General features: G+C 41.9%; 1 protein-coding gene across 1 annotated transcript in view; it reads left to right on the top strand.

The window, feature by feature from the left end:
- Nucleotides 1–23,322, top strand: part of RANBP10 (RAN binding protein 10) — a 60,478-nt gene that overhangs the window by 3,144 nt on the left and 34,012 nt on the right. Inside the window, exon 3 of the mRNA XM_006180608.3 lies at nt 15,728–15,780. Within this exon, the coding sequence (XP_006180670.2) occupies nt 15,728–15,780 (53 nt within the window). The remainder of the gene's footprint in view (nt 1–15,727; nt 15,781–23,322) is intronic.

The following is a 23,322-nucleotide window of genomic DNA, read 5'->3' as shown; positions in this document are numbered from 1 at the left end:
TGTGGTAAGTATAGCCGTAAAGCTGACCTGGAAACCTCAGTTTTAGAAAGATCTTAGGTCATGTATGCCTGTGGTGGTCTGCATCAGTTGACCACTGTCAGAGGGAAAGTGTATGAATGTCCCCTTATGGCCTTTTTATGGAATCCCTGAAAGCTTTCTCGTGGCTAGGATATAGCCAAATGTTGCTTTGGGCCAGGTATGGTTTTGAGGAGGCCAAGGGCTGTTCCAGGGCAGACAACCATCGGCTTATTTCCTGTTTCCTGTCAATGTTGGAGGCGTGTTTCTGACCTGGGTTTGGTCCATGACCCAGGTGTTAACCGGTTGTGTAGCTTTCCTGTATTATATGGTTCAGTCCTCATGGCATCTCTGTAAAGTCACTGATGCAGATGATGATGTACCTGTTTTGTGGGTGAACCCTGAGTCCTGGGATGTGTGGTGACCTGCCCTGGTTGTGGGGCTTAAGGTGTGCAGTGAAGTAGCTAACTCATCAGATGCATTCGCCTGATCCCAGACACTTGTGTCCATGCTGCTGCTGCCTTTCTCCATCTCATTCCTCTCCTGGGTAGAGTGAAGGAATGTCCAGTTGGATTCTTAGGGGATCATAGTGTTCTTAGGGGACAGAACTGAAAGATGCTTCGTGCTGAGTGGGGCCAGAGAAGTGTGGCATCCTCTGGACTGGGCTTGATTGACTTACAATCCCACTGAATCTGTAAACTTGTTTTTCTGTAGATTTGAATATAGGCCTCCTTTGTAAAAGGTGTTTATGGACCCAGTTGTCAGTGTCATTGTTTTCCAAAAATTCCTTTGTTCTGATGATGTCTTTTGTTGAAAAACACACTAAGCTTGTCCAATTAGAAAGATTTCATTTCAAGGGTTGTATTTATTCATACCTACTATGTGCCAGGCCCATGCTGGGTGCAGAGAGAACAGAGGTAAAGCCTACAGGGGCCAGTCTTGTCCTCAGAGAGCCTATGGCATACTTAGTAGAGAGTGGACTGAAAGGCTCTCTGCAAGAGGAGGCAGAGCCTGGGCACGGTTTTGAAGGATGAGTAGGAGTTTCCCGGCAAGTGAGACCTGTTGGACCTAAAGTGCGTCTGGTCAGTAACTGGCTTGATGTCTGGGTGCTGGGCTTTCTGGGCACTCCTCACATATAAGGGAGAGCTAAAGAAGGAAAGGCTGTGTTTGAGATAAGAGCCTGGTACAGACTGATGGATTTCAGCTGCATTTTGCCAAGTCACCAGAGCTGGGAGCCCCAGGCACAGATCTGGTGGGGTGAGGAGACATCAAAGCCCTGCCACTGGTGCCAGAAGATAAGGGAACCCAGGTTGATGTTGTTAGGAAGCCAAGGAAGCCCTGAAACTGAGGGTTGCTGGGGAAATGACTTGTCCAGGCAGAGTTCATGGACCTGTGAGTTCCTCCAGCTCTTAGTGATGACACATGGAGGGTGTGGCTGGCCAGGCTGACAGATGCTCCAGTGTGACCCTCAAAATAGACTGTAACATCATCTCAGTGGTGGCGGTGGCCTCCTGACATGTGACGAGTGGCTCTACCCAAGAACAGCAAGCCTGGGCTAGAGCACTGGATGGAGTTGGAGGAGCTCTCGTCTGTAGCTGGTGCCCAAAGCCAGGCCCTGAGCAGGGGCCTCTGGCCACAGCCAGCCTGCCTTTGCTTGCACTTGCAGCTGACTTCTTTGGCCAGGCAGCAGGTACTCATCTATTAATTCTCCACATCACCATGAGGCACTCATTGTTTTGTTCCAGTCCCAGTCCTGGGCTCCAGGAGCACAGGCCTGAGGTCTATCTAGAGAGGAAGCAGATAAGCCTGTGTGCGTGACTTCACAGGGTGGTGTAGAAAAGGCAAGTTCATGGTGTGTGGTACACCCAGAGATGGCCCGGAGCTTGGACTTCCTCCTGTACCCAAGAATTTGGGGAAAGTTTCACAGAAGAGGTGGTGATGCTAAATCTGGAAGGACAGGTTGGAGAGTTCCAGGTGAACAAAGTGAGAAGCGATCCTCTGGACAGAAGGAACAGTACATTAAAAAGATGTGGAACACAGAGTGTGAGACAAGCAGAGGCCAGACCAGAAATACGTTGTGTTTTGTGGCCGAAGAGCTTGGGCTTATCCTGAGGGCAGTAGCAGTGTATGAGGACTTTGGATCTGCCTGCGCTTTTGAGACTGGATAGGGGAGAAGAAACCCCACTGGTCTGGTTCAGATCCTTGTGCAGTTCAGGCCAGTGGCTTTAGGTCCTTGACTCCGGGCATGATTTTCCTATAGCAGTTGTCTTTTCTCCCTTTGGCTGGTCTTTCTCTTGTATGGTGGGATGCACAGGTAGGATGTTGAAGACTGGTATTCAGAGAGGCTTCTCGGAGGTGAGAGGCCTCTGTGTGTGCTGGTGTTCTCTGCTATTCTGGTTTTGTCCAGTCCCATCCAAAAGACAGTGCTGTCTGATTTTTCATGGAGGATCCAGACAGCCACTCACTCAACTAAGATCTCACCTGCCATGTTTCTGGTCTGGAGACCCACTTGATCTCAGGGCCTCCATTCTAGAGACAGCTGTGGCTGGTCCCTCACCCTGGGTCCCCCAACTCCAGTCTCTGTGCAGTGCCATTGAGAAGTTTGGAACTCATCTGCAGACCCAGGGAAGGGTTTGTCCTGCCTGCCCTGAGAAGTAGGTGCTATGTTTGCCCAGGGCAGGTGCAGACAGCTGTTGTGCCCTGTTCTTCCTGACTGCCCCCCAGTGCTGATGGCCTCATGGGCAGATACTGAGCTTTGGGCTGCGTTTCTCCCTAGTAACACATTGTACTGTTTCTGGAGACATAGTGTATTGGGGCTCTGGAGCATCTTTGAACGTTTTATGGCTTACCTGTATTGGGGGTTAAAGCCCAGGTCTAGTTGGGAGTACTAAGGTGTAGCTCTGGCATGGAGTGAGAGTACTGGAGTACACGAGGTGTCCACTTTTCTTGCAGGACCTGTTCCTGCACTAAGCACATCTGACCTGCCCTGGACCTCCCTGCTCACTGTATGTCACCACTCAGGCTCCCACTGCGAGCTGAGAGTGGGGAGTGTGGCTTCTTTCTTTAAAACTGGGACTTCCTGGGTCAAGGAGCAGCCTCTAGAGAAATTCCTAAAATTCACTTCACACTGGACCCCATCCCCACCCCCATCCCCATTGTTTTTGTTCTCAGGAGTGTTTGGTCTTTTCCCTAGATGCATCACCATATAAGGGAGATTCTCTGTTAGAGGGGAAGTGGAAGCTCATTGAGCTGGAGCACAGGAGGATGGACTCAGCAGCTCTGCATAGCAGGCACTGTGTGCCATCTTATTCTGGGGCCACTGGGAAGGAATCAGAGGCCCCAGAATGGGTCACTGTGGCCAGGGGTCAAGTTAGAAAGAAGGGACTGATTACTAGTAGAGGGATAGGGATGGATAACACTGTGTCTGAATGCAAGGATGTCCCTCTGCCTCTCTAGACATTCTGTTTAAAATCCACATATGTCTTTCTAGCTCCAGGATCCTCAGTGTTTTGTTGTAATTGAAATATGACGTTGTGACTCTATTGCCAGAAATGAGGCTGGAGGACTTGATGCTGGAACAGGGCCCAGCCCCCTGACATAAAGGGGCCAGTAAAAGATGCTCTGGACTGTGTAGGGAAGTGGCGAAGGGGTAAGTCTTTGCACTCCTTGTACACTGTCTTCCTCTCCTACCTCTTGGACCTTGGAGGTGGCCTGGGATTCTAGCGAAGTTTGCTTTAGGTTATGGATGGCAAGTGTCAAGGCTCACATACTCTCACTGTCTGCTCAGCTTCCATGGCAAAGGTTGCTACTGATTGATAGCGGCACTTGTTCTTGTCCAGACAGAGCCCCAGAGGTTTTCTCTATACACAGTGCACCAGGCAGCTGATATTCTTTGGTCAGAGTTTCATCATAAGACAAAACCTACTGGCCCTCTGGGTGGAGGCAGTTGACGGTGAGAAGAGAAGGGCAGTTGTGCTCAGAGGGTCCAGGGGCTCATCTCTTTTAGAGGACATTGCCAAGGCGGAGCTGAACCGAGAGGAAAGAAGCAGAGGGGCTGGTCTGCTGAGTAGAACTGGTTGTAATCCGGTTTCAAAGCCATGTGTCTGAACTTGGCATAGGCTGTTTTATACAATGCTCTTTTTTAATATCAACTGTTGTGCCAAGAGTTTATCAGTAGTTATATTTGCCTTTTTTTTTTTAACCAAAATGTATTTTTATTTTGCCTATAGGTAATTTTTTTTAACTGTAAAAGAGTACATTGGCTCTTTCAACAGCTGACACAGTGTACATTTTAAAAATAGACAGCAGTTAACCACTATATATAAAAATAGATAAAGAACAAATTTCTGTATAGCACAGGGAACTGTATTCAATATCTTGTAATGACCTTTAATGAAAAAATACGAAAACAAATGTATGTATATATATGCATGACTGGGACATTATGCTGTACACTGGAAATTGACACATTGTAACTGACTATACTTCAATTAAAAAAAAAAGACAGCAGAGGGGACAGAGAGATGCAAATTTAACCAAATACAAGTTATTGCCATTCTGTAGGTTGTATTACTTGAGACTAGTACAGAAAATAGAAATCATTCCAGATATTTTAAGCAGAAAAGTGTTTAATATATGGATTTAGATGATTTCAGAATTATTGGGATTTAGAGATGCTATGTAATGGTGGGCTAGGTTATTTGAATAAGACTCCCTGCTGAAAATAACGAAGGATGCTAAGTCACAAACCGGCAAACTCAAGGCCAGTTTCTGGATGAACACCTGTAACTAGAGAGTTAAGAGTAATATCTGAGTACCTAAGAGCATTTGCTGTGTCCACACTCAGCTATGCTCCAGCTTTGTAATTACACAGGGCCAGAGAGTTAGAGCTTAGGGTCCAGAGCCTGCTGGATGTGGGGTCTGGTGGGAACCCTCTCTTAGTAAGCTGGGGTGCCAACTGGCTATACCCTCTCGTTAAGGGTAGTGTATTTAGTTTTGGAATGTAGTAGGCCCTATAAGGTCAAAGCTTGGTACTTGAGTTTCCCAAGAGATTCTTTAGAGAAGGATCCAGAACCCAGGGTTGTGAATAACCTGCCTAGGGCCAACCACAGGGGCTGTTTTGCCCCTTCCTGTCTTGTGGGCTCTCTGCATGTTTTGATGGTGCTGGTAGCAGTGGATGCATGAGAAGCTCCTGACCCACATTCAGAACTGTCTTCCCTTCAGGCTTGCTCTTCCTTGAATGGTGCTGGGCTGAGTCCATTTACCTTCATAATGCCTCTCTCACTAGGGGGCCTGCATAGAGTTGGGCTGAGTGGGTGACTGGGTGGCTCCCTTGCAGAGAGGCAGGGTCGGGGTATGGCTGCTGCAGGAGCAGCTTATACACAGTAGCAAGTGTCATGATGAGTCCATCATGGCTTTAAGCGGCCCATCAGACCAGGAAACAAAATCCCTAGCATCAAATATTAGCCCTTATTTCAGACCTAAATGTCAGTTGATGTTTTTTCCTGAAAAGTCTTTCAGGGGCTGTTTTGTAACCACAGCCCCAGAGATCCCTTCTCTTGTAGAGACTGTTGATTTCTTTATCTGGGGCAGGTTCTGATAGGAACAAGACTGCAGGCCTTCTGAGCTGTGACTAAGGTGTTATATGTCAAGATGAAACTGTCTGGTGAGATTCCAGTAGCTCATTGGGGTTCTGGGGCAGGGGACAGGGGCAGTGGTGACTGGCCCTTTGACCTGAGAGGCTTGACAGTAGAGCTTACCTTCACGCAGCCCCCAAGAGCTATCCCAGCCTTGAGGCTGAGGAATTTGTTTCTTGTCTCTTCTCCTCTTTGTCACTTCCTACCAGACCTCCGTGGGCCTGGAAACATGCAGTTGATGGAGCTTAAATTAAAAATGTTTAGGTCTCATAGTCATTGATTCATATATCTTATGCAGCATTTGTTAAGAGTGTCTATGGGGTCCACCTTCCCTCTAAGAAGAAATTGATAAAAAGTAAAAGGAGCTAGGTCTATGTTCTTCACTCTTGTCATCACTGTGTGCTTATGGTGAGGGACTTCTTTCTTCCGGCCCTAACATGAGATGAGGCCAGGATACTCTGATGCTTTACTTTACACTACGCTCTGTGCCAAGCCCTACTCGTCTCACCTGGTAAAGCCAGATGAGGCCGGTGTGCAGGGCCATAGGGATATTCTTGGTGACACTGCGTGTGTATGTATGGTAAAATATATGTAACATAAAATATGCCATTTTAACTATTTTTAAGTATACAATTTAGTGGTATTAATTACATTCACAATTTTTTACAACTATCACTGCTATGTTTTCCAAAACTCTTTCATCACCCCAAACAGAAACTCTGTCCCCATTAAGCAATAGCTCCCCATTCCCACCTCCTCTCAGCCCCTCGTAATCTCTAATCTACTTTCTGTCTCTATGAATTTGTCTATTCCAGATGTTTCATATAAGTGGAATCATACAATGTTTGTCCTTTTATGTCTGGCTTATTTCACTTAGCATATTTTCAAGCTTTATCTATGTTGTGATCTGTATCAGAACTTTATTCTTTTTTATGGCTGTCTGTATTTACCATATTTTGCTTTTATTTCTCTATTCATCTGTTGATGGACACTTGGGTTTTTTACATCTTTTGTCTATTGTGAATAATGTAATGAACATTGGCATGCAAGTATCTATTTGAGTCCCTTTTTTCAACTCTTTTGAGTGTGCACATAAGAGTTGTTTAATTGTTATATGTTTAACTTTGAGGAACCACGAAACTGTTTTCCACAGAGGCTATACCATTTTACATCCCCAGCAATGTGCGAAGTTTCTAATTTCTCTATATCCTCACCAACAACTTGTTATTCCCTCCCTCTCTCCCTTCCATCCTTCCTTCCTTTCTTCCTTTCATAACCATCCTAGGTGTGAAGTAGTATCTCATTTTGGTTTTGGTTTGCAGTTCCTAATGACTCATAATGTTGAGCATCATTTCATGTACTTTTGGGCCATGTGTGTATTTTCTTAGAAGAAATGTCTATATAGTCCTTTGTCTAGTTTTTAACTGAGTTGTTTGTCTTTTTGTTGTTGAATTGTGGAAATTATATATTTTGAATATTAGACCCTTATCAAATATATGATTTGCAGATTTTCTCCCATTCTGTAGGTTGTCTTTTCACTTTCTTGATAATGTCCTTTGATGCATAGAAGTTTTAATTTTGATGAAGTCCAATTTATCTATTTTTTTCTTTTGGTGCTCATGCTTTTGGTATTATATGTAAGTATCCATTGCCAAATTCAAGGTCATGAAGCTTTTCCCCTATGTTTTCTTCTAAGAGATTTATGATTTTAGCTCTTGTATTAAGATCATTGATCCATTTTGAGTTAATTTTTATATAAGGTGTGAAGTAGAAATTCAGTTGTCCCAGCACCAACTGTTGAAGAGACTGTTCTTCCCCCATTGAATGGACTTGGCACTTTTGTTGAAAGTAATTCAGCCATAGATACTGGTTTATTTCTGGACTTACAATTCTATTTCATTAGTCTATATGTCTACCTTATGCCAATACCACACTGTTTTGATTACTGTGGTTTTATAGTAAGTTTTGAAATCAGAAAGTGTGAATCTTTTAACTTTATTCTTTTTTTAAATATTGTTTTAGCTACTTAGGGTCCCTTGCAGGTCCAAATGGATTTTGAGGATTGACTTTTCCATTTCTACAAAAAGGACTGTTGAAATTTTGGTAGGGATTGTGTTGAATCTGTAGATCAGTTTGGAGAGTATTAACAATACTCTGCATTTTAACAATATTAAGTCTTCCAATGCATGAACACGGGATGTATTTCCCTTTATTTGTGTCTTCTTTAGTCTCTTTTGGCAATGTTTTATAGTTTCTAGTGTATAAGCCTTTCACCTTCTTGGTTAAATTTATTTCTAAGTATCTTTATTTATTTTTTTGCTATTATAAATATAATTGTTTTCTTAATCTTCTCTTCCAGTTGTTCATTGTTAGTGTATAGAAATACAACTGCTTTTTGTATGTTGATTTTGTATCCTGAGACTTTGCTGTTTACTAGTTTATTAGTTCTAGTAAGCTGTCTGGTGTGTTGTTTGGGATTTCCTATATATGGGATCATGTCATCTGCAAACAGAAATAGTTTTACTTGTTCTTTTCCAATTTGTATGCCTTTTATTTCTTTTTCTTGCTTAATTGCTCTGTACTTCCAGTACAATGTTGAACAGCAGTGGTGAAAGGTGGGCAGCGTTGTCTTATTCCTCATTTTAGGGTAAAAGCTTTCAGTCTTTCACCAATGGATTTGTTGGCTGTGGTTTTTCAGAAATGCCCTTTATCATGTTGAGGAAGTTCCCTTTTACTCCTAGTTTTCTGAGTGTTTTTATCATGAAGGGATTTTGGATTTTTCTGTCAATTGAGATTATCATGGGGGTTTTTTCCCTTTGTTCTATGTGGTTTATTATATTGATTGATTTTCTTCTGTTGAACTGCCTTTGCCTTCCTGGCATAAATCCCACTTGGTCATGGTATTAATCCTTTTAATGTGTTGTTTGGTTTGGTCTGCTATAGTTTTATTGAGGATTTGTGCATTTATATTCAGAAGGTATATTGGCCCGTAATTTCTTTTTCTTTTGATGTTTTCTTGGTGGCTTTTTGATTACTGTTCCAGGGTCTGCCCCATCTTGGTCTTGCATCTGGGCACAGCACACAGTCCCCAGGCATTCTGTCAAGAACTGAAGTCTCTAGGTCACAACTGGGAAGGAGCCTAGGAGCCCTTTAGTCCAACCTCTCTTCTGATAAGGAGGGAACCTGAGCTGTGGGGTGAAATCCAAGACCCAGAGTTCTGAATTAGGCTGGAGTGTCTGAGACCAGGCTTCAGAGTCTGGAGTGTTGTCTCTAGAGCCCTGCTGCAAAGTGTTCCTGTCACTTTAAAACTTTTCAGGTGCTTCTCTTTAGAAGGCAGGAAGGGAAATGTCAGACTTGTTGCTAAAGAGGTTCCCTGAGTGAAGTGCTTCAAGCTGTCTCTCAGGACTGGGTTGGGGATTACAGCAAAGGAATAGTCTCCTCCCTCTAGGCCTTGTTGTACATCTCTGAAGGGTGTGAAAGTCCAGAGTCCTGGTATCTAAGGTCCTGACCTCTGTCCACCACCAGGCCTGCCTGGGTCATGGGAGAATCTCCAGTCAATTGGAGATATGTTGAGGCTGTGTCACAGCAGTGGGGTCTTCTGAGGGTGTGCTCTGGGTTGCTCTTGGGATGCACCAGGTGCCATATGAGCTGGAGCCCTAGCTCTTCTGCTGAACATGGATTTTTGACTATTTGCTGCTGTTTCTGAAGGTGTGCTCTTCTGATGCAACTTCTGCCCTCCTGTCAAGGTTCAGGGAAGTGAGTGTACCGAGGGGTTGACCACGAAGGCCAAGTCCTCTGGCACTGAAATGTTGCCCTGGGACAATCTAGGGAGAGGCTGATGGGTGCGAGCCAACAACCTCCTCAGTGTGCAGCCATAAGCTGACTCTTGAAAATGGTTTTTTATGAACTATCAAAGTAATTCATGTTAATTGTGGAAAAATCTGGAAAACCAAAGAGAAAAAAGAAGAATCCAAGCTGTCTAGAGTGTGCTTCCATCTCTCTGTGTGACTGCAGTGGTTTCAGTGGACTGTTGCTTTTGTGGGAGAGTCAGCAGTGGGGTTGGAGGGCAGTATGGGCCCCATTCTGCCCCTGCTGCCTGCAGTGGATGGTGAGAGCTCAGGGTGGACTGGCACTGATATCACCTGAGGGCCTTTGCTGCTGCTGCTTCTGCTCCTCTGTCTTGCTCTCTGACAGATCCCAACCCAGCTTGGCTCAGACAGTGCTCCTTGCAGCCTCTTCTCTCTGGAGCCTGACAGAGAGGTGGAGTCACCTTTCTAGGTCTAGCTTGCATTGTGGTTTTGACGGTGAAGGGTAGAGGCCAACTCATGGCCTCCCTGCCATGGGAGCTTGTCTGTTGTCCTTCTGCACTTACTGGCTGTCTCCCTTCTCTGACCAGTGGTATTCTCCATTTTCCTGCCCTATAGAAGGAGTAAGTCAAATGGGTTTACCTTACTTTCAGTTGTGCTATGGGGTAAATAACTACCCCCCAGCCTACTCGGATATATCCTGGTTCTTGAAAAGAAAGCCGTGGTGGAGACATGAAGTGTAGGGGAGCTAAGCTCTGTCTACCCCAGTCACCTGCTTGGGTCATGAGAGCCCCTGTTGCCTCCCTCCCAGGCGACCAGGACAGCCTGTGTCTGTTAGTGTTCCTAGCATTGCCTGACCTGTTACCACGAAGGAAGCAAATGCTCACTTCCTTTCTCCTTGGCAATCCCAAGTAAACAGGCATTTGTTTTTAGGTATCCCAAGATCCAGGCCTTTAAGGATAGCCTACTTTCCTTTACCAGATTTCCATGCTAGGGGAGCCTCCAGTGCATGAACTAAAGGATAGTGGAGTTGTCCAGTTGTCTGCCAGCAGCCCTCCCGGTGCTCATTGGTCTTACCCTGATCACTGGCTGCCCTGAGGGCTCTCTGGACTCTGGTGGTAACTGAAGAAGCAGGCTCTGGCAGGCCCCGTGATGTGCCCTTGGGCACATGGTGAACTCAGTGGTAGAGGTGATTTGAATCTCGGTATGTCTGATATATTTGGTCTGATATAGGTATATTTCCTGTTCAGCTAGTTTGTACACAGTGTAGTTGCCAGGACTGGAGCAGGGCTAGAGAAAGGCTGCTACTGACAGGCACTTAGGCTCCAAAGTTTCCTAGCCTCAAAAAATTGCCCTTTCTTTGGTGACTGGTTGCTCTGGGATGTGTCCTGGGCAGCTCCTTCCCCACATAGTAAGTTCACTGTGTTCTGAAGAGCACTTGGCTGTCTCCATGTCTTGCCATCCCCACTGCTTCTTTCCTTATCTAGCTCTGTCTTCTTCCACTAGGGTGATTTTGGTAGCCTCCAGTTTTGCCTCTTCAGTGCATTTTCCAAATGTGAGTTGTTTGATCAGATGCCCCTTTCTGAATTTTTCCTGCAGCTTCCCATTGCTCTCCCGCGGAGTTCAAACTCCTTAAGCTAGCATGCAAGCTGTGTGTGAATAGCTTGTTTCCTGCTCCAGCTTTAGCTCTTTTTACGTCTGCCCAAGCTGTGACCCAGCCACAATGAACTTCTCTCAGTTCCTTGACCGTGGGGCTCTATGCCTCAGCACATTCTGTTGCTTCTGTGTTTTGTTCCAGCTTGCTTAGATTTTTTTGTGAGTGGATGGTGAAGTGAACTTTCCCCTTGCCTGTTATGTCACTAGCTCTATGGTTCTAAGTCACTCAGTTTCACAGTGCTGAAGTCCAGTGTCAGTAAGAGGGATATTACGGCTGAGTTCAGACCTCACTTACCTGTCTCATAGCTCTGTTATGATCTCATACCAGCTAGAAGTTGAGGTTCCCATTGAAATATGGCTGGGAGAGAGCCTGTGACTTTGGTGATAAAGTTCTTCACCAGCCCATGAATGGATGAACTCTAGGGCTTTGATGAATGTCCATTATGTGCCCAGCACTGCGGTGACTCTGTGCTTTTACTATAAGGGCTGGGGGTTCCTTCCTATAGCCCCTGCATCCTGAGGTGGGCAGCAGACATTGCATCTGTTCTCTCCTCTGTGGCGTAAGACATAGAGTTGGAACCTGTAAACTTAGGCTGTCTCTTGTGCTTAGATGTTTGGTTTGGGAGATTGATCTTTGGGGGATATCAGAACTAAATAAACTCATATTCACATGCTGGGTTTTTTGGCCAGAGATGACACCTTTGAAAAGGCAGGTAAAGGTATTGTCTCCCTGGACCCTAAATTGCCAAGCTTGAAGACAGGAAAAGACTTAATGTAATAACAAATGTTACAGTTGAAGAGAGTGGGCTTGAAACTTTTTTTTGGTGAATCAATACAGTTGCATTGATATGTAGTCATTTATTTTATTGTGGTAAAGTGTATATAACATAAAATTTACCATTTTAATTGTTCTTAAGTGTATGGTTCATTTAGCCTTAAGTACATTCACATTGTTGTGCAACCATCACCATCATCCATCTCCAGAACTTTTTTCATCTTGCCAAACTGGAACTCTGTATCCATTAAATGATAACTTCCTGTTCTCCCCTCCCCCTAGACCCTGGCAACCACCATTCTTTCTGTCTCTATGAATTTGACTACACTAGATACTTCATATAAATGTAATCATACAATATTTGTCTTTTTGTGATTGGCTTATTTCATTTAGCTTACTGTCCTCAAGGTTCATCCATGTTGTAGCATATGTCATAATTTCCTTCCTTTTAAAGATTGTATAATATTCCACTGTATGTATATATCACATTCTGTTTATCTACTCATCAATAGACACTTTCCACCAAGTTAGAAAACAAAAGATAGTATAGAAACACAACTGTTTTTTGTGTGTTGATTTTGTATCCTGTGACGTTGCTGAATTTTTTTGTTAGTTCTAAGTTTTTTGTGGAATCTGTAGGGTTTTCTATGTATGGGATCATGTCATCTATGAAGAGAAATAGTTTTACCTCTTCCTTTCCAATTTGGATGCCTTTTATTTCTTTTTCTTGTCTAATTGCTTTGTTTAGAACTTCTAATACTCTGTTGAAAAGAAGTGGCAAAAGCAAGCATCTTTGTCTTGTTCCTGATCTTAGAGGAAAAGTTTTCCGTCTTTTATCATTGGATATGATGTTAGCTGTAGGTTTCTCATATATGGCCTTTATTTATTTACTTAATTAAAAAATTATTTTATCTTTTTTTTTTTGTGAAGGGAGGTAATTAGGGTTTAAATTTTTATTTATATATTTATTTTAGAGGAGGTACCAGGGATTGAACCTAGGACCTTGTGCTTGCTAAGTATGCGCTCTACCACTTGAGCTATATCCTCCCCCCCATATGGCCTTTATTATGTTGAGATAATTTCCTTTTATTCCTAGTTTGCTGAGTGTTATTGAGAAGTGATTTATCGTACCATATAATTCACTCAGTACAGTGTACAGTTGAGTGTTTTTCAGTATATTCACAGTGTCATATTTTTTTCCCTCTTTGCTTATGTCAGACTAGTTGGATAACAGTTTTTAAGTGTATGAAGGCTTGCTGGAAGGCTGCATCTTTTTGTAATTTTAGAACATCGTACTTTTGGGAAAGACTTAATGTCACTCAGTGTTTGAAAAGTTGGGACTCATTCCCTTTGAACAGTAACTTATCTCCGATCTCATATGAACATGCATCTTAGGCTCCTGTGGGGCTGCTCTCTGTGTCATTGACACTCAAGTGGCATGGCCTCCAAATGTGGATACTGGTCTCCTCTGGGTGCTCTACCCTTAGTTTATCTACTCAGATTCTCAAGTTGACCCTGGGGTTTGTACAGAGGCTCTGGGCTATCCACTCATAAACACTGTCCCACCTGTGGGGCAGAGTCTATAGAAAGGTGTTCAGAGCTAGCTGCCAGAGGTGGAAGAGGCTTCCCCTAAGCAATTTGTGTTTGAGTGCATGTGCCTTAGTAGTTCCCTGTTTCCATGGAAAGTTGTGAAACCAGAGCCCTGTTGCTGGTGGCCAAGCATATGCTTCCTGAATGACCTTTGACCTCCCCTATTTGCAGTAACCTTAAGTGGTTAGGGTCACCCAGGAAGCACATGTGCTCCAAACACAAGCCGTCATCTTAGTGTCAGGAAACCTACATGCCAGGGATGGGATCACATGTGGTGTTGGGTAGAGGCCAGGCCCCTCTGAATGGGGCAGGATGAGTGGCCTGGCATTCAAGATAGGAAAACTCCTGGCTGTGTTGCACTTGTATATGTTGATTGATGACTGCAGGGCAGTTGGGGTCATTTGCTGCTTGGTCAGCTGTGGCATACAAGGGAAGGGAGCCAACTTTTGGTAACCTCCTCCATGTAAAGTAAGGAAGCTTATTATTTGGGCTGCTGTTTTTTCTGGGAAGATATGCAGGTTTTAGTGTAATGGAAATCCTGCTAGCAAGTTTACACAGCTTTGCTCCTGATGGTCCTTCAGGGTCCCCTTCTGGCAGGAGGTAGCAGGCAGTTTGAGATCTTTGAGTCCTTTGAACCATGGAAGTTATTATTTGAAGTGCTGTTCTTTTTACTTTTCTCCTTTTCCTTCCCTCCCTCTTCCCCTGACCCTTGCAAGCCAATTATTAGGGCCATGTATTGATTAGTGTCTTTTACCCATTCTTACCTAGCAAGGTAAGGGTAGCTGGTTTCAAAATGGATGGGTCAGAGCCTTTCCTCCCTGCTCCTCCAAAACCAGAGAAGGGTAATGGGGCACTTACTGCAGATGGAAGGCTCACAGGTTCAGGAGTACCATGTTGTGGGTACTCCAGTAATGTTAGGTTTTTATTTATTTTTTTTAGTGGAGGTGCTGGGGATTGAACCCAGGACTTTGTGCATGCTGGGCAGGCACTCTTCCCACTAGGCTATACCCTCCTCCCACTCCAGTAGTGTTAGGAAAGCAGGTACATATGGTGCATGAAACCTGCCAAGAGAGAAAAGGAATAGTTCAGGATGGAGAAATGTATGTGAAATGGTTCCTTGCAGAATTATAACAGGGAACAATTGGAATGTAAATGTACAGCTAGTTGAAAATGGTCAAAATAAGCCAATCCCATTTAATGGCTTTAAAAAAAAGCATTTTTTTTATTGTGGTAAAATATACATAACACAAATTTTACCATTTTAACTACTTTTAAATGAACAGTTCAGTGGCTTAAAGTACCTTTACATTGTTATACAACCATGAAGTTATACTTCAGCCATCTTGGTGTTTTCAGTACTGTGAGCTCCTCAACTACCTGTTGATGCTCGTATATGGTTAATATCAGACATCACATTTGGGTTTCTACTATTTTACTCTTAGATAGTGGTGACTTGCCTCTTTTATTTCTAATTTCTTGGAGGCAATACCTCACTGTTTCTTTATATATTACAAATATTTAGACTAAAAAAACTACTTATTTTCTTTTCTGATTTGCCCTCTGATGAGTGCCACTGAGATATCTTTGGCAGAGTTCCCAGCATGGGTCCCATCTTGCTGTGGCTGCCTTAGTTGTTTAGGTACCTGGGTGGGAGAAGTTGGGGGGATCTCTAGGGGTTCACACACCACCACCTTCAACTTTGAATGGTTGAGGAGGCCAGTGGTAAATGTATGGGGTGAGGATAATGAGTTTGGAGACCCCAGAGAAGAAGCCCTGTGTAAGGAGTCTTTATGATCCTATCCAGATCCAACCAGCTGTACTTTTTCCATGTCTTGATCCTTGCTGAAGAGTAGATTGCCCTGTGGGCTTGATCGTGCATTATTCTACCAAGTACTACCAGGGATTGAACTACTTACTTTAAGCACTTCTTGGGAATAGATTCCACCGCCTTTGCTGCAGCCAGAAACCAAGGCACTGGAAACAGTGATTCCAGGAAACTTTCCTCTGAAACTGAAGCCAGTGGTTCCTGGTTACAGACACTACCTCCTGTTTCTTCAGCTGCTTAAGGCATTGAGATGATTTCTGTTAGAAAAATCAAAATGTAAAGGTTTGCCAAGAACCACTAGTGTGTTAAAAGAGTCTTTACATTAATTACTTTTCCTGTTTTTCTGTCTTACCAAGAAATATTTGAGAAGGTAGATGCATAATCATTTGCTAACCAGAATTTGTGTGTGTGTGCTTTTTCAAAGGTACATGGGAATAGGACTCTCAGCTCAAGGCGTCAACATGAACAGGCTTCCTGGTGAGTCATTGGTTAAGAAAACATTTGTTCTACTCTCCTGATCCATTCTGTGATGAGAGTCATGGTGGCAGCCAGCGGACTGGAGAGGACTTTGTTTGCTGGCTGCCTACTCCAAGCCAAGTAATTGGGTGGAGGATTCTGAAAGGTGGACATTGGGCTGTGATGGTGTGGGCTTCCATTCCAAAAACTAATTGGCAAGTGATTGTCCTTCATGGAATTTGAACTGTTTACAGTCAAAAACTAAGCGACCTGAGCTTGCTCCCAGTGGGGATACGCCTCAGTAGCCCTCACTCCCATTGGCCTTTGCTTGCCAGCCTGGGATGCCGGCATATACAGAGAGGAAGGTTGCCGCCAACCTTGGTTCCTTTTTTACTTTACCGTTAATGACCAAAGTCTTTAAGTGACCTCCCTCATGGAACATGGTTGAGGTGATTTCTTAATAAATTGGATGCGCACAAGACTTAAGTTTACAGTCCACAACCTCAGATTTGTGGAATGCCCTGGGCTCTGCAGATGGGCCTCTTTTACCATCCAGGCACCCTTTCAGCTGTTTTCTGCCCAGCAGCTCATGCCCAGTCCCAGGCTAGGCACAACTGATGGGACAGAAGCCTCTACTTGAAGCTGGTCGGTTCCAGAAGATGGTCCTTAGTCACTTTGTACCTTGAATGGCATAAGTGACATGGTACAAGCTACCTGGACACTGTCACAGAGGCAAGCAAAGTCCCTATGATTTTGCCCAGGGAACTCTACTTTCTGTGCCTCTGACACAGAGAAGGCAGCTGGCTTTTTCCAAAGAGGGAGTAGCACTTAAGCCTCATGTCTTTTCCAGTCTATGTTGAATATCAATCAGATTTTTTTCTAATTGACTAATTTCAAGTACTTGAAATCTAGACTTGCTCAGGATTCAAATAATTGTCGGGAACCTGACTTTTTAAAAAATTGGCTTTGATCGGAGCAAAACTAGCCTTTAATTATTAATTAGAATGCGTATGGCATGTCTGGCTTCTTTGTGTAGCATGTAGCTGTGATCTTTGTTATACAAGTCCCTGGCCTCGACTGACTAGATGTGTCTACAGTGTCTGTAGCTCTGCCTCTTAGTGAACAAGGAGCTTAGAAAAATAATTTCCCATCAAGGGTAAACTGATTCTTAATACTTTTCTTGCTCTAAATATGCTGTTTGAACTTTTGCGCAGCTTTGGTGGCAGAGAAAAGAGGCTTTTATAGGTTTATTATACAAAAGTAGCTACTATAATCTCTTATTGGATGGCACTTTAAGCAACCTTGAACGCTGCTTAAGTAAATTTTTATTAATCTACGTAAATGGATACTATCCAGCCATGAAAAGAAAGAGGAGGCTCTTCAAATACTGATTTGGAGTAATTTCTGGGATGTATTGTTAAGAGGCATAGAACAATGTATATTATGCTACTGGATGAGCAAAAAAAGAGGGAAAATAAACATAACTGTATCTGCTAGTACATGCGTAGAATATCTTTGAAAAGCTACAGAAAAGCTTGTGATATTGGCTGTCACTTGGGACAGGTTGGCTAGGGATAGGACTGGAAAGGAAGTTTTTCATTTTTGAAGATTTCAAATTTTCTTTCATGTGAATATATTATGTTTTAAAAATATAAATAAAATTAAAATAAAATTACCAAAAGCAAATTCCCCTGCAGTAAGAAACCCTCACACCTGGCTTTCAGCTTGTCTTGGAATGCCTTTTACCATGTGCTAGGCGTGGTGTTCTGAGTTCCACATGCTTGTCCTTCTTTAGTAAGAACCATTTTTGCATGGCCATTGAGTTTGAGATCCATGGATTGGAACAGATGAGATAGGAGGGGTTCAAGGTCTGCCTGGGTTGACCTGAATCTCTTTGAGATGGAGCCATGTAGAGCTGGCTTAGTCTGTTTGCCTCGTTCATAAGATGGGGCTTTTGACCCCTCTGGGCTGCTTAGAGGTCACCTGAAGGTCATGTGCTTTGACATTGTTAACCGAACACTGCTGTGAAGTCAGACCCTACGTGGGCACAGAGGCTGGCTCTGTAGGGAGAAGGGGCCTGGAGACAGTGGATAAGGTATCAGTCCCCACTGTAGCTTATCAGGAGTGCTGGCACCTTCTTTACATCTTCACTGGTGCATCTCTTTTTGGCAAGAGAAAGGGGCCTTGGTGTTTTGTGGGTATTGCATCAGTCTTCATTTTCACTCTGCCTGCCAGTTCCCGAGAGTTTTCCTTCCTGCCATATTTGATCATCTTCCCGATTATTTCTTAAGGTGGAAAGTAGGAATCAGGTTGCATCTAGATAGGAATTCTCCCTAGGAAGGATGGATGCCTCTGGTTTTCCCAGTTACAGGGCTGGCTGAATGGCTGGACAGACCTAGCACAGGACATTTGTAGGAACAGAGGGAAGACAGGAATGATGGTGGATCTGCCACCGTTCATATCATTGCTGGGTTTGGAAGATTAGAATCCCCTTCGGTGCTTTCCATTTTCTGGGGTCACACTTTTTTTTTCGGTGATGCACATAACATTCTCCAAAACACATACACGTGCACATACACATATCATCATTCATAAACAGTTAGACCTGAAACTACTTGCATGTATTTAGGTATTGAGGTGAGAGATGGAGAATGAAAGCAGCTAAGCCTGTCTGCCAGTTCCTTCTGATTTCTAAGAGGCCATTGGTTGAGTTGAAGGCTATTTGGACTGTTTGGATATATGGTTGGTTGGAGGGGATTGATGGGATTAGCTGTAGCTGTGTCTAGAATTTGAGACTTTGGTGTTAACTTCAGATGACATATTTGAGGGTTGATATGTCTCCTTGATAGTTTAGTGGAGAGTGGCGATTGGGGTAGTTACTCTAGCTTCACAATGGTGTTTCAGCCTGACACTTAAGGGCAAATAGGAGTTTGCCAGATGTTTATGAGCGATGGTACCATAGGGCCTGTGAGTGGATCCCAAGTTGCCTGAGAGAATGGCTTCCTGGGAACAGTCAATGAGCCAGTTGAGGGAAGAGTCTTGTGTTCCATGGCAAGGGGGCCTGGACTTCTTTATATAAACAGTGGATGCTGCAGGAGTGATTTGAGCAGGGACAAGATGTGATCAGATTTGCTAGTTCAGGAGTGAACCAGTGTAGAGGAGGCCTTCCAAAGAGGTCAAGGCTGGGATGGGGCTCCTGGGTAGTAAGAACTCTTAAGAGCTCAGGCATATCAGGGAACTTCAAGAGGTGGTAAATTATGGTTTAATAAAAAGACTCCATTTCCTTGTCCTAAAATATTTAACTGGAAACATTTCATTAGAAGTGGACAGTTAAATTTGTAAATACCTTTTTTTTCAGTTTTATTAGGTAGAATTGTTAGTTTGCACATATACAGTATATTGCATGTAAGTACATATATACAATATACTGCACACATTTTTAAAAATTTACATATATGTACTGTTCATTGTTTCTAAGAACAGTTTAGAGCTTTAGCTTTTTAAACTTACATAGTTATCAAAGGAATATAGCCAACCACAAAATAAGAATCAACAGAATGCAGTAATTCAATCATAAAGACACTCAAATGTGCTTACACATATTGAAGAAACCAATCATCTAGGTTATAAATAATTAGTTCATTTGTTTCCTTTTTTTTTTTAAGATTCCACATGTAAGTGATATCATATGGCATATTTCTTTCTCTTTCTGGCAGTAAATGCCTTTTGAGTGTCTACTGAGATAACTCAGTATATCTAGTTTATTTGTGAAGAATCCTACTAGGTCATTGGGAGGGATTCCTTATTGTCATTGCTGTATATGTAGATTATTTTCTTTTTGCAAGTTTAGAAAAAATTTACCAGTGATTCCATCAGAGTCAGTTGGTCTTTTGGGGAGGACATTTTTTGATGTCTTCTTCCTCTCTTGTTAGCTTGTTTAGGTAGCAGCTTGTTTCTTGTGGCATCACTTTCAGTATATTTTGCTTTGGCCATCTGATCTTTCAATTTATAGGAAAATGACTATGATTAATATTATGAAAACCTAAAAAATCGTCTTCATGATTGAACTTTTAGATTAATTAAATCCATTTTATTTATTTAAAAAAGAACAATTACTCTAATCAAGCTATTTTCTTATTTTAAGATTGAGATATAATTAATATAACATAAAAATTCACCTCTTTAAAGTGTACAATTCAGTGGCTTTAGTATAGTCACAAAGTTGTGCTACTGGCACTACTAATTTCAGATTATTTTCATCGTCCCAGAGAGAAACTCCAGACCCATTCATTAGCAGTCATTCCCTGACTTTCCCTCCCTCTAGTCCCTGGAAACCACTAATCTACTTTCTGTCTCCGTGGATTTTCCTATTCTGGACTTTTCATATCAATAGAATCGTATAATATGTGACCTTTTGTGACTGGCTTCTTTCAGTTAGCATAATGTTCTCAAGATTCATCTAAGTTGTAGCATGTATCAGAACTTCATTCCTTCTTTTTTCTTTAACACGTGATACATTCTTAATTCATTCAATACACATTTGTTGAGTACCTAAAATGTGCATTGTTCTAGAACTTGCACGTTGTTTTGGGTCTTATATCCTAGTACAAATGGATATGCTTATAGAAGTTCTAAGACAGAATTCGTATAGTCCATTTGTTTGGTTTTCTCTTTTTTTTTCTTTTTTTATTGAAGTATAGTCAATTTACAATGTTGTTTCAATTTCTGGTGTACAGGATAATGTTTGTCATCATTCCTTATGGCAGAATAATACTTTGTTATATTGATATATCACATTTTGCTTATCCATGCATCTGTTGATGATTATTTGGATTGTTTCTACCTTTTGTCTGTTATGATTGATACTGCTGCAAACATTTGTGTATAGGTTCTTTGCAGACATGTGTTTTCATTTGTCTTGACTATATACCTAAGAGTGGAAATGTTGGGTCATATGGTAACACTTTATTAATCATTTGAAGAACTGCCAGGCTGTTTTCCATAGTGGTTGCCCCATTTTACATTCCTGCTAGCAGTGTATGAAGGTTGATTTCTCCATATCTTTGCCTACACTTGTTATTATCTGACTTTTTATTGTAGCCATCCTGTTGGGTGTGAAAAGCTATCTCATTGTGGTTTTCATTTTATTTCCCTGATGACTCATGATGTCAAGTCTATTTTTATGTACTTATTGAACATTTGTATATCTTCCTTGGAGTAATGTTTATTAATATCTTTTGTCTATTTTTAATTGGGTTTTTTATCTTTTTATTATTGAGTTGTATGAGTTCTTTATATATTCAGGATACAGATTTCTTTTCAGTTATATGATTTGGAAATCTTTTCCCCCATTTTTTAGGTTGTCTTTTCACTTAAAAAAATTTTTTTTGGTGGGAGGTAATTAGGTTTATTTATTTATTTATCTTAGTGGAGGTACTGGGGATTGAACCCAGGACCTTGTGCATGCTAATTAGGCACATATTCTGCCACTGAGCTATACCCTCCTCGTCTTTTCACTCTCTTGATGTCCTTTGAAGCATGTGTTTATTTTGATGAAGTCCTGTTTATCTATTTTTTTCGCTGTTGCTCATGCTTTTGGTATCATAGCTAAGAATCCTTCACCAAATCCTAGGTCATGAATATTAAATATATTTTCTTCAAAGAGTTTTATAATTTTACTCTTATATTTAGGTTTTTGATCCATTTTTAATTTATTTTTGTTTATAGTGTGAGGTAAGGATTCATCTTCATTCATTTGCATGTGGCTGTCTAATTGTCCTAGCATCATTTGTTGAAAAGACTGTTCTTTCCCCACTGAATAATTTTGGCACCTTTGTCAAAAATCAGTTGAGCTGGAGGGGAGGGTATAGCTCAATTGCAGAGTGTGTGCTTAGCATACATGAGGTCCTGGGTTCAGTCCCCAGTACTTCCGTTTAAAATATTATAAATAAATAAATAAACCTAATCTCCCCACCCCCCAAAAAAAAGAAAGAAGGAAAAAAATCAATTGAGCCAGAGACGTATGGATTTATTTCTGGATTCTCAATTCTGTTCCACTGATCTATGTATATTTTTCCTTGTGCTTATACCACACTGTTGCCTTGAAGTAAATTTTGAAAGTGGGAAATGTGAGTCCTTCAACTTTTTTTCCTCTTTTTCAGGCTTGTTCTAGCTATTCTGGGTCCCTTGCAATTCCATATGAATTTTAGAATCAGCTTATCAATTCCTTTAAAGAAGTCAGCTGAGATTTTGGTACGGATTGCATTGACTCTGAATCTGTATATCAGTTTGGAAAGTATTGCCATCTTAACAATGTTAAATCTTTCAGTCCATGAGAATAGGATGTTTTTCCATTGTATAGATCTTTAATTTCTTTGAATAATATTTTGTAGTTTTCAAAGTAAGTTTTATGTTTCATTTGTCAAATTTATTCCTATTCTTTTTGATGCTACTGTGAGTGGAACTGTTTTCTTAATTTCATTTTTAGGTTATTCATTACAAATATATAAAATGTAATTGGTTTTTGTATATTGATTTAATATTATAATCTTTTTTGTATGTTCTGGATTCAGTTTGCTAGTAGTTTGTTGATGATATTTGCTTTTACTTTCTTTTTTTGGTCCTTCTTTCCTTTGGTTTATTACTTTACTTTTCCCCATAGTATAAGTATAGGTATATCATTATATTTTAATTTTCTTGCTAATAAAGATAGATGTTTATTGTATTTATTGCATTCTTTATCCTCCACTTTCCTCCTGACCCAGGTTATATTAAAGAGAATAGAGTGCTCTGTAATTTTCACTATTGGGCACTATTTAATTATATGTTTAATTGGCTGAGCCTGACTTTATTCCATCATGATCAGGAATATGATGTAGCCTGCCTTTTTAAAAAAATTACGTCATGCTGATTTATACTCTAGTACATCAAGTTTTATGAAATATATAGGTATAGAATTTGTTCCTGATCTACCATAGTTTTCTTATACATCTGTTTTTCTTATTCATTTACGTATCTATATATTTTATAGATTTATTACCAGAGGTTAAAAGAATTTTGAAAATGATGTCACCTACAGCCTTGAGCCTAGCCAAAAGTTTTGGGTTGAAGAGTTTTAACAGCTGTGGGTCTGATGGCTGGTGCTGGGTTGGGGAAACAGTGGGTGGGTGTACCGGGAGCCACGGAGGGGTTTAAGCAGGGGTGTGACCTGGAAGGGCAGGAGTAGATGCAAGGAAGCCAGTTAGGAAATTCTCAGTGGCCCAATAAAGCATGACAGTAGTATCTTGGACTAGAGAGATGGGGAGGAGAGGACAGGATTGAGCACTGTGGGAGGTAATTCAGCTGGGTTTAGGGTCTTCAGAGTAGTGGGTGATTAGACTACAAGCTACTCGTGATGTGCTTTGAGTTTTGCTGGTACTTTGTTTCAGGAAGGCTTTCATTAATAAAATGGTCCAGTGATGGCCACTTTAGATGCCAAGTCTCAGTGTCATTTGGAGCAAGTGGGAGGGCATGAGCAACCCTTGTCTGAGTTAGTCCAAGAAGTAACTTAGGAAGTCCAGCCTT

This window comes from Camelus ferus, chromosome 9 (genome assembly GCF_009834535.1).
Source record: "Camelus ferus isolate YT-003-E chromosome 9, BCGSAC_Cfer_1.0, whole genome shotgun sequence".
In the NCBI taxonomy this organism is placed as follows: Eukaryota; Metazoa; Chordata; class Mammalia; order Artiodactyla; family Camelidae; genus Camelus; species Camelus ferus.
The sequence above is the reverse complement of the archived record's forward strand: the minus strand, read 5'-3'. Positions and strand labels throughout refer to the sequence as shown.